The sequence below is a fragment of the Eulemur rufifrons genome, chromosome 7 (assembly GCF_041146395.1).
Source record: "Eulemur rufifrons isolate Redbay chromosome 7, OSU_ERuf_1, whole genome shotgun sequence".
Classification (NCBI taxonomy): Eukaryota; Metazoa; Chordata; class Mammalia; order Primates; family Lemuridae; genus Eulemur; species Eulemur rufifrons.
In genome coordinates this window covers 284,691,343-284,706,304 of record NC_090989.1, presented here as the reverse complement: position 1 = coordinate 284,706,304, position 14,962 = coordinate 284,691,343, and the positions used below count along the sequence as shown (strand labels likewise).

Below are 14,962 nucleotides of genomic sequence, written 5' to 3'. Positions count from 1 at the left end.
ACCCACACGCAGGAAGCAGCAGGGGCTCTGAGGGAAGAATTTTCCCTGGACACAGCTTCAGAGAAGCTTAAAGCAGGACCTGGCTCACTGCGGTGTCCAATGGAGAACCCTGGCCAGAGCCAGCCCAGGCTGGGCCACACCGTAGGATCACACTGCGTACAACAAATGCCATTATTTATTTTGATGTGTTTCCAAAAATCAGAATGTTTTCAAACAACTAAGATATAAAATACAGCATAAAATGAGATTTAGATCTATTTCCCACATAAAGCAAAAAAATTCTCAGAAATCGTTTTGCCAGAACCAATTGGTAGGTCACACTGTCCCTCCTCCCAGCAAAGGCATCTCCCGGCGTGTCGGGCGCTCGCCCCCGTTCAGGGCCAGGGAACCGGGGACCACCACCGGGATCGAGGTGCTGCTGCTGCAGGGCTGGTGCCGACTGCACTCGCCACCGCCCCCCAGCAGTGGCCCCAGGGACACCGTGACTTGGCTGAGTGTGCCGTGATGGGGCACCACACTGCGTTCATGGGGGTGGGTGTGGGCCAGGAGAGGGCCTTGCCGAGTTGGAAACACTGAGTTAGAAGCCACTGTGCGCACTGAGCATCCGAGTGACAAGGAAGAGAGAACCCGTGTCCTGAAGCCGCTGCTTGATTTTATAAATACTAGGAGACAGGGGTGGGCCACAAGGGGGGTTGGGGAGGTGACGGGTCCACGTGTAGGGCCAGTGGGGGCCCAGCAGCACTGGTGGGCAGAAGCAGCCTCACCTCTGCCCTACAAGCCAAGGGGCGAGAGAAGGGTGAACCCAGAGGCTGGTCAGGACTGGCGCCAGGGTAGCCTCAGCCACCTGTCCCCAGATGGGTGTGGGGCCAGAGAGGTTTTGGCTGCAGTGTTCACCGCTGTGCAGACGAGCAGGGAACAAGCGATTAACCCCCCCAAGAAGAGGAACGCATATAAGGCAATGTTAGAAAACTTTAAATACAGGATCAAGATCAAATCAGTAAGGCATCACAAATTTTAAGTAATTTTGGCTGCATTCAGCGTAGCGAGTGGACAAGGTTGGAGCAAGTGACAACCTCGGGAAAGTGGTGTGTGGGGCTGGGGATGGGCCCCAGACCTCGCGCTGAGGTTGGTGTGAGGTAACGGGCGAGCCCGGGGGCTGCAGCGCCAAGGGGCCGGGCCGGGCTGCCCTGCGGCCTGCCAGGTGCCAGGCGGGCCGTCCTCACTGCCGGGCTCCAGGTGGTCAGCAGCACCCAGAGCTGCCGCTGCCCCGAGGACACACCACCCCTCATCCCTGCCTCAAGCCACTACAGCTCCCAGGGTGTTACCAACAAAACACTTAGCGATCGGATCAGAGCGGTTTTCCGAGCAGTGTCTGCTACCGTAAACGGCAGCTCCCACCACCCCTGACGCCACACCACTCTGACGTCCTCGCCGTTCCTAGAAAGTACTACAGCGCAGGGGCGGAAACAACGTTGAAGCCACTGCTACGATTTTAAACCAAGGAGTTTAACTGTTTGGTATTTGGCTGAACCATCCAAAATCATTTAGTAGTTGGAACTAAAAATGTAAACTTAAAAAAAAAGAGGGAGACTGATTTGAATGATGTATAAATGTGTCTGCTCACAGTACAGCTGGAAGGCCCCTCCCCCAGGAAAAAAATAAAAAATGGGACTGAGGCCACAACCAGCCCCGCTGCTCACTCCCGAAGCCGTGCCGTGGGGGACCGACTGTCTGGCTGGCCAGCACGGAACAGACACCAGAGCGTGGCGCCCGGTCAGATTCAGCCATCAATTTCCAGGTGTCTCTGCAAATAAAGTTCTCAGAACATCTGTGCCCTTGCCAGGGAGGGGGAAGAGGATACCTAAATGCTGGCAGTTTGGTTGCATCCGCCCGCACCAGTCCTTGGTGGCCACGGGCCTTAGCCAGGCAGGGTGGGGACCTGTGGCTGTTACCACTCCTTCTTCTTCTCATCCATGGAGACGCCCCCGGGGCCGAGAGCCACCACCAGCAGCAAGCCCCCGATGACCGACATGGTCTGGAAGAAGTCGTACTTGAGGAAGTCGTGCATGGGCTTGTAGACGGGAATGGTCCAGAAGGCGTTGAAGTACACGTTGATGGCGAACAGCCAGACCACGAGCGTCAAAGCCGCCAGCTTGGTTTTAAAACCGACGGCCACCAGAATCATCAGCGCCGTGCCCACGATGTTCTGCACGATCTGCGTGGGTCGAAAGGTTCAGGAACGCAAATAATGTGAGGAAAGAAGGCATTTCACAAACAGAGAAATTCCACCTGCCCCTTGTCACTGGGGTATCTGTGCCGGGCTGGTGCAGCCGAGCTGAGGGCGGCAGGCGGGGACGAGCGAGCGGGGCGGTGGGTGCAGCGACGCCTCGGAGCGCGAAGCGTTTGGAGACGAGAGTCTCCAGTCAGCACCGGCCGTGCTCGCCCACAGCGAGCTCCAACAACTGGATTCCCGAGTGCCTCCCAGCACCCGCGCCCAGCCAGGGCTCTCGGGCACCTCCTGGAGGGCGCTGCGCCCTGACAGTGGCACGCGGGGAGTACTGGACGAAGGACGGCGAGGAGGGAAACGCGCAGAGGGCGCTGGCAGCAGCGGGAGGGGGACCGTGCACGGGCACCAGGACGCCCAGCGGTCAGGGAGGGTCCCGGCTTAGTTTGCTGGACAGGCAGCTTCTGGGCACACAACAGACTGACGGCTTCTGGCGTTTGAGGGGATCAGGACGTTTGCGCCCTCTGGGCCGCTCCCCCGGCATGGCTGGTGCGCACCAGGGAGTGGGCGCGGGCACGAGAGGCCCCGGAAACCACAGGCGGGCACGCCAGGAGGAAGGAATACTTACAGAGAAGAAGCTGGCATCGAAGTGAAGGAGCGTCATGAACATCAGAACCAGCAGGACCCGGCCTCCGAGCTGCATGTACTGCTTGGGGGAGCTCTCGCGCATGGTGGGGACGCCCGCGAACATGCTCTTCCCTTCAGAACGGGACTCCGCCAGGAGCAGCAACAAGCCTCCTCCCAGGGCCAGGTTCCTGAGGACCAGAAATGCCAGCCCAAAGCTCACCAGGCGTCCGGTCTGTCCGTCAGACCAGATCCAGGGAGACCGCGGTGCGCACAGGATGGGCCCTGCTTCCCTCTCCAAACCGAGCCGGCTGCCCAGCAGGCTCCGTGCACGGGGACTGACTCGACTCGAGCCGGCATGAATCTTACACAGCTCAAGAAATAGAGGTGTCTTTCCAGATAAACAGCACCAGGCCACACACACAGGACCCCGTCCTAGTCGTGGCTTCCCTGTTGGGCCAGCGGGGTCCCTGTGAGGTCACGCAGACCTCTGTCCCCGAACCCATGAAAGAAAGGGTCAGAAAAGATGGCTTCACTCCCACTACCATCCGGGGGCTCTGGGACACCCACCACAGAATCTGTTCTGAGCAGCTCAGTTTGGACCCAGAGAAGTGTTTTCCAACCGCAGTTACTGAGTTTAGAGACACACAATGAGTATCCCTTAACTGAAATGCTTGGGACCAGATGCGTTGCAGAATTTTTTGGGTTTTGGCATATTTGTATTATACACTTACTGGCTGAGCATCCCAAATCCGAAAATCCAAGCTCTGAAATGCTCCAATGAGCACCTCCTTTGAGTGACATGTCAGCACTCAAAAATTTTCAGAGTTGGGATGCGGAACCCACGTGAGAGGAGCACACCAAGACTCTCCAGCCAGAACGCACGTACCTCATCAAAAACTTCAAGTCCCATAAGATGCTGTAGGCGATCGTCTGTGGGGAGGAAGACAGAGACTTGAGTCTCAGCATTTTCAAATGAACGGCTCCAAAATTAACCACAGCATTAGGCAGTTTTTCCAATACAAGTGGGAATATAAAACACAAAAACCATTTTAGGACACTGAGGACAGATCCAAGTTTAAGAATCTGGTTCAGTATTTCTCAGAGTGTGCTGCTGGGCCCTTGGACCTGTCCGTTTAACCAGAGTCGTGCCCAGGAGGTTCCAGAGAAGGTGACGGAGACGCTGGTTGCGACACTGTTTCCGGCATTCCTTCCGAGTAACCAGCTTGCACTTCGTGAAGTGAAGGGATAAAAAGACCCTGCTCTGGCCGCAGCCACGCTCCTGACTTCCCTCATCACAGGGTCTCAGGAACGCGGCAGAGATGGCCCAGTACCCAGAGCCGGCACCTACTGAGGGTCCAGCCCGTACGGCCCAATGCGACTCTCTGCTTCTCCTGAGCTTGCTATGAGCAAAACCCAGCGATGTCCCCGGAAGAGAACAAGGAGTTCCAGGCAGTCAGAGATGCCAGAGGGCTGAGGGGGAGTGACGCTGACCCCTCGAAGATGCCTTTTCAGGAGGTCTGCTCCACGGAAGCAAACAAAAGTGAGACCTCACTGTGTGCCCCGTGTCCCTGGAGTGCTGGGATCCCAACAAGAGAGCCCACTGTGCGCCCCGTGTCCCTGGAGTGCTGGGACTCCAACCCGAGAGCCCACTGTGCGCCCCGTGTCCCTGGAGTGCTGGGACTCCAACCCGAGAGCCCACTGTGCGCCCCGTGTCCCTGGAGTGCTGGGACTCCAACCCGAGAGCCCACTGTGCGCCCCGTGTCCCTGGAGTGCTGGGACTCCAACCCGAGAGCCCACTGTGCGCCCCGTGTCCCTGGAGTGCTGGGACTCCAACCCGAGAGCCCACTGTCCCCTCCACGCACCTGCAGTGCTATGATCCCAAAGAGCCCGAAGCAGGCGTACTGCACGAAGTTCCTGCTCAGCACCAGGACGCAGCCAGCTGGGGAGGAGAAGAACATCATGAACATCAGAACAGCAGGGTTAGGGGGACTATGGGTGGGCCTGGGCGAGGGGACGCTGTCACAGCACACTGCCACCTCACCTGGCCCTCTGGTCCAGCTGCAGCCAAACCACCTACCCAAGCAGAAAGCAACTTCTGAGAGAATTAACGAGAGGCAAGGGCCACACGAGATGAGTTAACTTTACTCTCTGGAAAGCGGCTCCCTTGCTATGAGGAACGGCCGCCTTCCAGTCAGCTGTCCCCCAGGGCACGAGCCACTGCCCCACTGTGGGGGGCACAGTGGGCCGAAACGCCAAGTCCCTTCGTCACTGTGTGATGGCCAGGGGAGGCCGTCAGGAGCAGAAGGAAGACCGGAAGCTGGCAGGAGCCTCCGCCTGGCCCGCTGCCCTCGTCCACCGTTCACTGGAGTCCCACCGGGCTCTCTAGCCGCTGTCTCTGCCAGCCTTAGCTCTTCCCAGGCCTCCCGGCGCCTCGGCCTCCTGCTCTGGACACGGGGCGGGGACCACATCTTGCTGCTGCAGCAAGCCCCAAAGCAACGAGCCCAGGCCTGGAGGCAAGAGCGTCCAGGTGACTGTCTCGGAACCAAGCCCCTGGCCCGGCACACCGAGCTTGGCGGGGAAGTGGTGCGGCCGCGGTGTCCACAGACCCTGCAGTTCACGCGCAGCGCTCACTAACAATGGATCAGGGGGCAAGACGCCCAGCGACTCCCGACAGCCCCAGAGCACTCACTCAGCTGTCCGAGCAGGTTGAGGAACACGAAGGACGAGGCCAGCAGGTAGCCGCAGCTCCAGGTGCTGTCGATGTAGTCACGCTGCTCGCTCCACTGGAACCACATGCGGATGCCGTCCTCCAGGAAGGTGCTGATCAGGCAGAGGCGCGCCACGTGGGGCAGGTACTGCTTCGTGACGCGCAGGAACTGCGGGGCACAGAAACCCGGGGGTGAGCGGCTGTGGCAGGGCACACAGACCCTGCCAGGCAGCGCCTCGGGCAGGGCACGCGTGGGGACAGGGCAGCAAGGACAAGCAGACACAGCAGCCCCAGGGCCCCCGCACACCTGCTCCTGAGCACCACCCTGTAAGCCGGGACACCTGGGACAAGCCAGGCATCAGCCCGAGGTGAGCAGCCCAGCAGCAGGCCCACCTGGCACGGACGCCACAGGGCGAGGCCCCAGCACCCTCCGCTGGGATTTCTCCCACCACTGCAGCAGGCTCGCCTAGGTGGCAGCTACAGCTAGTCACCAAAGGTGGCACTGTGACAAGACACACAGTGATCTCTTCAGTGAAAGGCATGAACAGGTAGAATCACAGAATGACATCTGAAAAGTCCCCTGAGGGTCATCTGGTCTGGGGTTCCTCCGCCTCAGCATGAGTGGCTCCAGGCAGGCGTTCTTTGGTGGGGGCCGTCCTGGCACTGCAGGAGTGCAGCCACGCGTGGCCTCTGCCCACCAGATGCAGTGGCAGCCCCCGTGCGGCACCAGTGTCGCCCACCGTCGCCACACATCCCCACCGCTCTGGTCCTACCCTTCGTGCTAAAACGGGCAAACTAAGCCTGGGAGGCACGGTCCCCTGGGCTGTGCTAATGGCACAATTCTGTGACTTGACCCCAGCCTGCTGGTCACACACACACGGAAGGGCTAAGGCCTTGAACTCCCAGCCTTCCCAGCGCTGCTCAGAGCCCTCCAGACAGAACCAGAACCAGAACCAGGCCTGGAGGCCTCACAGTCGGCTCACGCTTTGCAGTCACCCGAGTCTCCAGAGCAGCAGCAGGAAACCCAGGCTCTGAGGAGCATCTGGCACAGTCACAAACGCAAGCTGGTGTGTCCCAGCCCCTGACATGTCCCAGTCCCCCCCCCGCCCCAACACTGGGCAGCTCAGGATCTGACTCGCGCGACGCAGTGTGCGAGAATTCTCAGTGAGATGTAGAACGGGAGCCAGGCGTGGTGGCACCTGCCTGCGATCCCAGCTACTCGGGAGGCTGAAGTGGGAGGATCGTTTGAGCCCAACCTGGGCAACAGGGTGAGACCCCATCTCTATAAAAAAATATGAACTTGGTATGACTAATGGCTAGAAAGCACTGGGATTTTTCTTAAAGCCTGTGTAACTCAAAGCAAATTAAAAATATACTACAGCCTGCACAACATAGCGAGACATCCCCCCCAAAAAATACAAAAATTAGCCGGGTGTTTGGCGCTTATAGTCCCAGCTGCTCAGGAGGCTGAGGCAGGAGGATCGCTTGAGCCCAGGAGTTGGAGGCCACAGTGAGCTAGGCTGACGCCACCACACTCCAGCCCAGCAACAGAGTGAGACCCTGTCTCCAAAAAAAAAATAAAAATAACAAACACACTAACAAATAGGATGGACAACTGTTTCAACAGCAAAATAGCATATAAAATCACTCTCAAAGGTCAAAGGGGTAAATACATTTATGACTTCCTTCTGTCCCTTGCGAGTCACATCATTTATGATGGCTAGATTAGGAGGCCAACACGCACTGCTGAATGCCAGGTACAATGTCACGCAGGTGTACCCCATGCACTTTTGTCACGCATTCAAAACTGACACAAAGTGGAAGAAATCCTAAGATAACACAGCAAGCCCTCGGGAGAAAGATCAGGGGACCCACCCACAGAAGTGACGTGTCAAGAAGCCAGGTCTAAAGGGCACCGGCGAGTCTGACCCTGCACGGGACGGGTGAGCCAGTGTCGGCTGCACAGGCCGTCTGAGGGCTGACAGAACCTGCCGCTGGAACAAACGAAGACGCACGTGGCGTGTTTCTTACTGTCAGCACTTTACAGTTCGGCCAGAGTCCTAGACCTGCCGAAGCTCCTGTCTTAGTTGGCGAGCACCGGGGGCAGGGGTTCCGACCCTCTCCCACCGTCAGGGGGACCCTGGCCTGGTCAGCATCACCACAGGCCCTGTGGGGCAGGGAGCGGAGATCACAAGCGGGTGGCCACTCTCCTCCCAGCACCCACTCAGTCCCTGACCCCCACTGATGGCATGGCAGGTGAGGACTCAACTCTGATCTTTTCTTTGCCTAAAAAATTCCTTTCTAAGGGGCCCTGGTGATTTGGATTTTCCCGTCCACACAGGAATGGCAGTGACAGACAAACACCCGGAGAGTCACACCCGCAGGTCTGGGGGAGGAAGCAGAGCCTGCGGCCTGAGTCCCCCGTCCCCATCCCGCCCGACACTGACCAGCCAGGGCACCGCATGGCCACGGACAGGCTGCTCTGGGGTCTCTGGTCTCCTCTACAAGGTGAGGACAGCTGGGTTAATGCTTGCTGAGATTCGCTCCAACTTTAAGTCTAAAATCAGCAGAGAAGGATAAAGGAGAAAAACTTTTTTTTTTTTTTTTGGTAAAAAAGAAGTCCATATACTTCCATGTGAACTTGAGAGCCCATGCACAGAACAAGTAAGATGTGTGCGCAGGCAGTGCAAACACGCCCGCACCGCACCAGGAGGGACGGGACAGCCGCGCTACACAGCGTCCCTGGGTCCGGTTCCTGGCGGGATCACCGGCTCCGTGGGAGAGGTGAGGACGGCCGCCTCTGCTCCTAAGTAGCGCTGCTCTGGTGTAGCGACCTGCGCATGGTGCAATGACACAGGCTTCACCTCCTCTAGACCTGGGGGAAAGAACAGCAGCCCTGGGAGGGAAGAGGCAGAGCAGCCTCTTTCAGGAGCCGGGGGCCGCGGCAGGACTCCCCAGGGGGCAGCGTGGACCCCAGAGACAGACACCCGAGGTGCTCCGACTTGCTTCCAAAATGGGGCTGTCAGCCACTCACCGACCCCCAGACGAGCAAACAAGCCCCGGCCCGTGGGCTGCGGTCTGAGCCCCCCTAGCCGCAGGACCCTCATTTAACACGTCATCTGCCACGCGCACAGCCTGCGAGACCAAGGCAGTGTTTAGAAGCCTCCTTGATGAGTCGGCTACCCTTAATTTGAGTGTCTGGGTCAAAAGGATGAAAGAGCAAAAGAGAACGGGGTGGGACAGGCAATCCACACCCCTGCCCCGGCACACGGCCAGGAGCCGGCGCCGCGCTTTGCTTGGCGGGAAGGGCACAGACTCAGGTCCCGCACTGCACGCAGCATGCCCACGGCGTGGCCGCGCTGGCTGTCAAAGGCAAGCGTGACGCGTGGCCCAGGTGGAAGGCCGACTGTTCTGGAGGCCAGGCTGATGCAGAGCCTCCGTTAAACCGGCCACCGTCTGAGGAGCATCTGTTTGGCATGAACATGAAAGAAAAGCCACATTTAATGACAAGGCCAGACCCAGGGTTAACCTCGTGTCCTACACGCATGCAGGTCACAACGGTGCAGACCTGGCCACTGGACCCACGTCACGCGGCTCTAGAAGACATCTCAGCACAGCAGAGACGGTCCCACAACCCAGGCAGCCCCGGGCCACTGCTGGCAGCCGGCACACGGGCCACGGGCCGCAGGCCAGGTGCTGCCCGCTGGCTGTATAAACACGGCGAGCAGTAAAACCCGTGACTGCCCCCTCATCAGAGATCCATGACAGGAGCGCCAGAGGACGTCACCGACCTGGACGGCTTGTGAGAAGGGGAGATGACACTGGAAGCTCCCCTCGTGGGCACGCTTCTCACGAGGGCTCCTGAGAGCCTCACAAGCGCGTAGGACGCGGCGCATACGCGCCGACAGCGTCCACAGTGGGAATGGGAAAGCTGAGATTCCTCTAAAAGGGTCGTTATCCGGGAGTCTTGTGGGGGATTTTCAAGGCGTCATTACACCCAGCCCGGGAGTGATCACCAGTGCACGGCCACGGGCAGCTCCCACCCCACACGGAAAAGCGGCTTTCCCTTCACATTCAGGACAAAAAGCAACTGAGAGGAGCAGCCTGCAGTGATGGATAAACGAGAACTCTGAGGACAAAGGAAGGCCACATTTCCTTGGTCACCAAGGACTGGGGCTGCCCTGTTCGAGGGCCAACTGAAGTCCACAAACCTGAGAAACGAGACCCGGTGCCGAGCGACTCCGCTCACGCCAGGCTGAGTCAGGGCTGGCGCAAGAGTTCGGTGACTCACCGAGACTCCAGAACTTCCCAGCAAGCCTCCCTCCAAGCGCTGCACCCTGAGGTGCCGGAGGTGTCACAGGCCCTATGCTGGAGAGGATGGCGCAGCTTGACAAGAAACCTACGTATGACAAGAAGCCCCGCCGTAGGAAGGGTGTGGCAGAGGCCCCACACAGGGTGGCCGTGCCATCTTCTGGGAGGGGCCTCGCTAACCACACTGTCCCTGACTTCACCCCTCGCCCCACAAGAGGGGGCGGTTGCTTTTTAACCTCCCGTAAAGATCAGCATGTGGAGAAAAGTGAGTCAGCTCCTCCTGCTCTGTCCCCACTCCTTCACGGGACGGGCAGGAAGCCCTCTGGAGGGGACGCTGGAGCCCCCCCAGAAGGCCGAACACGCAGCGCTCACCGAGAGCCTCCCGAGGCCCATGCACCACACATGGGGCTCCAGCATCCTCATCAGGGCCACCCTCCAAACCCAAGGCCAAGGCCAGCTCCTCGCTCCTGGGACCAGCTCTGCCACCCTCGAGAGTGTGGCCCCAAGCAGCCTTTCTGTCACTTTGGTGATGACCATCAGGCAGAACTCATTAACTGCTAATGCTGCTGTTTACAGGTGTTAACGTGCCTGGAAGCCACATTCTGCACAGTGTCTGACAGGCGGTGGGTGGCAGCTGCGGGCACGGACATTATTTTGGATTGCTGAGTTCATCAGAGTTTCTGGCCCCTTCCCACGGCTTCCGAATGCCCAGCTCCTGCATAGAGCACGTCTCAGCAGTTTCTCCAGAGGCTTCCTGGCTTCCTGGGAGGAAGAGGACACTGTCCCTGGCTGCCAGGGCAGGGAGCCTGGTGCCAGAGGCAGAGACAGACACAGTCGGGAGAGCCTGCCAACAGAAACCAAGCACACTGCCCTCCCCACGGACCGGCCTCTGCACACCGGAAGGCGGTGGTCCACCAAGCAGTGGGGAACGCAGCCTGCGGGGTGAGCAGACGAGGACCGACTCCAGCGCCACCACCAGCCAGCGCAGACCACGGCAAACCTCGCTCTGCTCATCAGAAGATGAAGACGCTACGGCCGACCTCCCGCAGTCAGAAGGGTCACACCAGTCGCCCGTGCACACACCTAGCCTGTCACGGACCCGGCCCAGTGCCTGGCCCAGTTAAAGGTTCCGTATTATGGTCATACTTATCAGAGGACACTTGGGCCTGGCAGACAAAGCTTTTTTGAGGTTTCACTCTCAGCAGCCCAGACTCTCTGGTCAAATCCTGTCACTTCATTTTTGCTTTTGTTTTCTGAAGATTAGAAAAAAATGGATGTGTCACATTATGTGATCAGTGACTTCCGTGATAATTTCCTACTGTCTTCAAATTAGATCATTTTCACGTAAAAGCCTGCACTCTCACTTCATTCATTACTGGAAGCTTTGTTTTAAATACTGTGTGGCTAAATGTTAAAAAGAATGGCACCACCCCAGTGTGGTCTGACTTTGCCCACAGGAAGCCATATTTTGGCTTCACACCCTATTAGATGCCTATGGCAGAAGAGGGTTCTGATTTGGGTTGTGACAGCGAGAGTCACTGCCCTCCTGAGTTGCCCACAAAGGGGCACAGAAGTTCCTGCTGACATGCTCTGCGCTGCCCAGGCAGACTCGAACCGAGAGGACTCTAACCGCGGGTCTGCTGGCAGCAGAGCCTGCGCGCTGACAGATGCGGCCTTTATCCACCTTGCGCTTTTGCTGTTTAAGCAGCACGCCCTTTCACCACGCCGGACCGTCTTCCCCTCGATTTGTGCCGCAAGAGGAGCACCAGGCGCTGCAAGCCGGCTGCACAGGGACTTGACTGGGGTGGAGACCTGGGTTCTCTCAGGGCTGTGGCCACTGGCACGTCCAGGAGCCTGAGAGGCCTCACCTTCCCCTCAGTTACCCGGCCGAGGTCAGCCTGTGTCCCCCTCAAGTGCCTTTGCAGTTCCAAGATTCTGCTGCTTTCGTTTAAAACGTTACAAAATGCACAGAGAAGAAGAATGGATTACGTAAGGAGATTCTGAACTTTTTTCAGTAGGAGAGTCTATCATTTGAGAGTTGGCAGCAGCTTGACTAGAGACAGTTTATCTAGATTTGGTTATGAAATTCACTTGCAAAACCAGGGTTTTGCAGGCTGAAGGCTGAGTGTACGAAGCTCTCATACTTCCCTCAGCTACAAGAAGCCATCTTCTCAGGGAGTTGTTACTTGGGGAAATAAAATTGGGTCACTAAAAATTATGTCAGTGAAAACTCACAAACGAAAAAGCCTACTTGCTTCTTGACAGCTTTTGGTATGAATGTGTTTGTGAGGAATACAGTTTCTAAACTGTGTCTTTAAACGCAAAATCATGATCTTAGGAAAAACTGCTTCTTCAATTTGATATCCTTTTTACCCCAAAACTGGTTTAAAATATCAGCTCACAGGAAAGCGATGCAGTAAGAACCAATGATGAGGACACACTAGAAAGATATCACCCCTCAAGGGGAACAACAGAAAAGCTCATTCACCAATAACTGATCAGAAAATGCTCACTTACTTTTTCAAAAAACACACACACACACTCAAAAGCCTTCCAATAAGTCTAGGCCTCAGAGTTTGATGACTCAGTACCACCCCCAGAAAAATTAAAAATTTAACCATCACTACTTTAAACTCCGGCAAAGCCACAGACACATGAAGTAGACCAAGGAGAGAATGGCAGGTGGGCCAGATGAAGGTCTGCCTGCAGCGTAAGGCTGCTCATCTGTAGACGTAACGGGATACTTTTAGGAGTAAAAGGCACACATCAAAATCATCGCCAGGGCGTTCGTTCTTTCCGCCAAGCTTAATCAAAAACGAGGGTGGAAGCTCGGTCCCTTCACTTTCCCAGGGTCTGATCCTGCCCACTCCGTTTCTGAATGCTTTCAACGACTCACAGCCTGTTCCCTGAGCTTCCCAACTGCTCAGATGCCACCTGTACAGGTCGGGAAGGGAAAAAGCAGGCGACAGGCTTCCCCTCCTCCCAGGCTGTGTACAGACAGATCCCCGCTCAGTACGGCCCCGGGGCAGAGTCCAAGCCGGGAGAGAAAGATGCAGGCAGGGTCAAAGGGACCCCACGAGTGCCACACATCTGGGAAAGAAGGAAAAACAGCGCGTGGCTTCCTGTAACGGGGGTGCATCCAGGGCGCCCCCTTTCCTCCGGGAGGACCCCCCAGGCCGCCAGTCCGACCGAGCCCCGGTTAGGACCCGAGCTCCCCTCCCCGCCCCCCAGGCCGCCCGCTAGAAGGAAAAACGTGACCCCGACATTCCGCACGCAGAGGACGCCCCATTTGCCGCAGGCGGGCCCCAGACACCCCCGGGCTCGAGCCGGGACCCGCGAGCTGGGAGGAGGCCGCTCGCAGCTCTCGCCTGCCGGGGACCTCCTGGCCAGGCCGGGCCGGGGCCCGGGAACGCGCCCGCCAGGGAGGGGAGCGGGCCGGACCGGGCGGGAGCCCGGGGGCCGGGCAGGGACGGCGGCCCAGGCCGCGGAGCCCCACGGCGGGCGTCCGGGCGGTCCCCGCGGGCCGGGCCGGGGCCGCACCTGGTCGGCGAAGTCCTCGGCCGTGCCCATCAGGTCGTTCTGGCCCATGGCGGCGGCGGGAGGCTGCCCGCGGTCGTTCGCTCGCTTGGCCTGGAGGCGCCCGCGCCCGCTGCGGCCTCCACAGGAAGTGCCGGCGGCCGGCCTCGCTCCGCGTCGGCGGCGGCTCCCGCGGCTGCCACGTAGGCCAAGCCTTAAAGGCGCCGCGCGCCGCCCGCCCGCCTCGGCCGCGCCTTAAAGGGGCCGCGCGCCGCCCGCAGCCCGCCCGAGGCCCCGCCCCCCGCGCTCCCGCCCCGCCGGCCCCTGCGCACCGGGCGGCGCGCGGCGCCTTTAAGGGGGCGGGGCCCGAGAGCGGGCGGCGGACGCGCTCGGGGAGCGGGGTCGCGGGGGAGGAGGTGGGCGCGCACCCGCACGGCCGTACTGGGCATGCTCGGGCGAGGGTCTGACGGCGCAGGCTCCTGCGGGGTCCGGAGTCCGCGCCGGCGACGATGGAAAAGTACGAGGTGCGAATTGTCTCCTCGAGGAGGGCTAACGGCGACGGGTCCGGGCCAGCGACGGCCTCCAGCTCACAGGCCGATCCGGGTGCCCTTCGCCTCCTTGGCCTCAGTTTCCCCTGTCTAGAATGAGTGAAGACTCGCCAGGCCTGGCCAAGTGCGGGTGCCCCTGGGACAGGACACCCTGGGACGTCCAAGGGCTCGTCCGGGCCCCAGTCTAAAGACACCCTCAGCCTGGGTGTCTGGAATCGCTTGAGACCTGGAAAATTCACGGAACACACGAGGAAAGCTGCAAGATAGAAATGGGTGTTTCGTTAAATGCTTCTGTACATAATACGTCAACTTTAGTAAATGTTAGCTTCAGTATTTGTAAAAATTTCATTAATTTGGAAACAACTTGTAGGTTAGTTTTCCCCACTTTGGGAGAATTCTGTGTGGGGGGGAGGAAGTTGGCCCTCGTGGCCAGAGGATTTTTAAAGTACAGTTACTTTTACAGGAAAAAAAAAAGACTTGATCTGAGATATAGGTGCCCTTTACTGTTTAATTTATTGCCTCAGAGGGCCTAGGCCTGAGCATTCTTTTTTTTAGAGACACAGTCTTACTCTGTCGCCTGGGTAGAGTGAGGTATTGTCAGCCTAGCTCACTGCAACCTCTAACTCCTGGGCTCAAGCGATCCTCCTGCCTCAGCCTTCTGAGTAGCTGGGACTACAGGTGCACCACAATGCCTGGCTATTTTTTCTATTTTTTCTGTAGAGATTGACCGGGTCTTGCTCTTGCTCAGGCTGGTCTCGAACTCTTGACCTCAAGTGATCCTCCCACCAGGGCCTCCCAGAGTGCTGGGATTATAGGTGTGGGCCTCTGTGCACATGCGCACCCGCCAGCCTGAGCATTCTTACACCAGCCCTGCCCTCTGGCCCCCGGGGCTGGGGCTGCTCTGGACATTGCCCCCATCATTCCATGAGCAGGACTCAGGCTGCCCAGAAAGGCCGATTACGGAATCCTCAGGCCTTTGTGGATTCCAAGAGACCCTAGGCTGAGGGTTCCATCCCCACAGCCCCACCT

The 14,962-nt window shown here is 58.5% G+C and overlaps 2 protein-coding genes across 4 annotated transcripts in view; one reads left to right on the top strand and one right to left on the bottom strand.

Annotated features, from left to right (window-relative positions):
- Positions 1-157: 157 nt before the first annotated feature.
- Positions 158-14,962, bottom strand: part of SURF4 (surfeit 4) — a 19,222-nt gene continuing 4,417 nt past the window's right edge. The window contains exons 1-6 of one of the 3 annotated variants that reach the window (XM_069477078.1): positions 13,410-13,589; positions 5,541-5,727; positions 4,714-4,790; positions 3,738-3,781; positions 2,853-3,039; positions 158-2,215 (exon numbers count right to left, since the gene is read on the bottom strand). In XM_069477078.1, the coding sequence (XP_069333179.1) occupies positions 1,949-2,215; positions 2,853-3,039; positions 3,738-3,781; positions 4,714-4,790; positions 5,541-5,727; positions 13,410-13,457 (810 nt within the window). In that variant the 5' untranslated portion in view covers positions 13,458-13,589 and the 3' untranslated portion in view covers positions 158-1,948. Of the gene's footprint in view, positions 2,216-2,852; positions 3,040-3,737; positions 3,782-4,713; positions 4,791-5,540; positions 5,731-13,409; positions 13,590-14,962 lie in introns of those variants that run through there. The other 2 variants (XM_069477079.1, XM_069477080.1) reach the window with 2 other exon arrangements.
- STKLD1 (serine/threonine kinase like domain containing 1) overlaps positions 13,780-14,962 on the top strand; it is a 19,563-nt gene continuing 18,380 nt past the window's right edge. Inside the window, exon 1 of the mRNA XM_069477074.1 lies at positions 13,780-13,909. Coding sequence (XP_069333175.1) covers positions 13,895-13,909 — 15 coding nt within the window. The 5' untranslated portion in view covers positions 13,780-13,894. The remainder of the gene's footprint in view (positions 13,910-14,962) is intronic.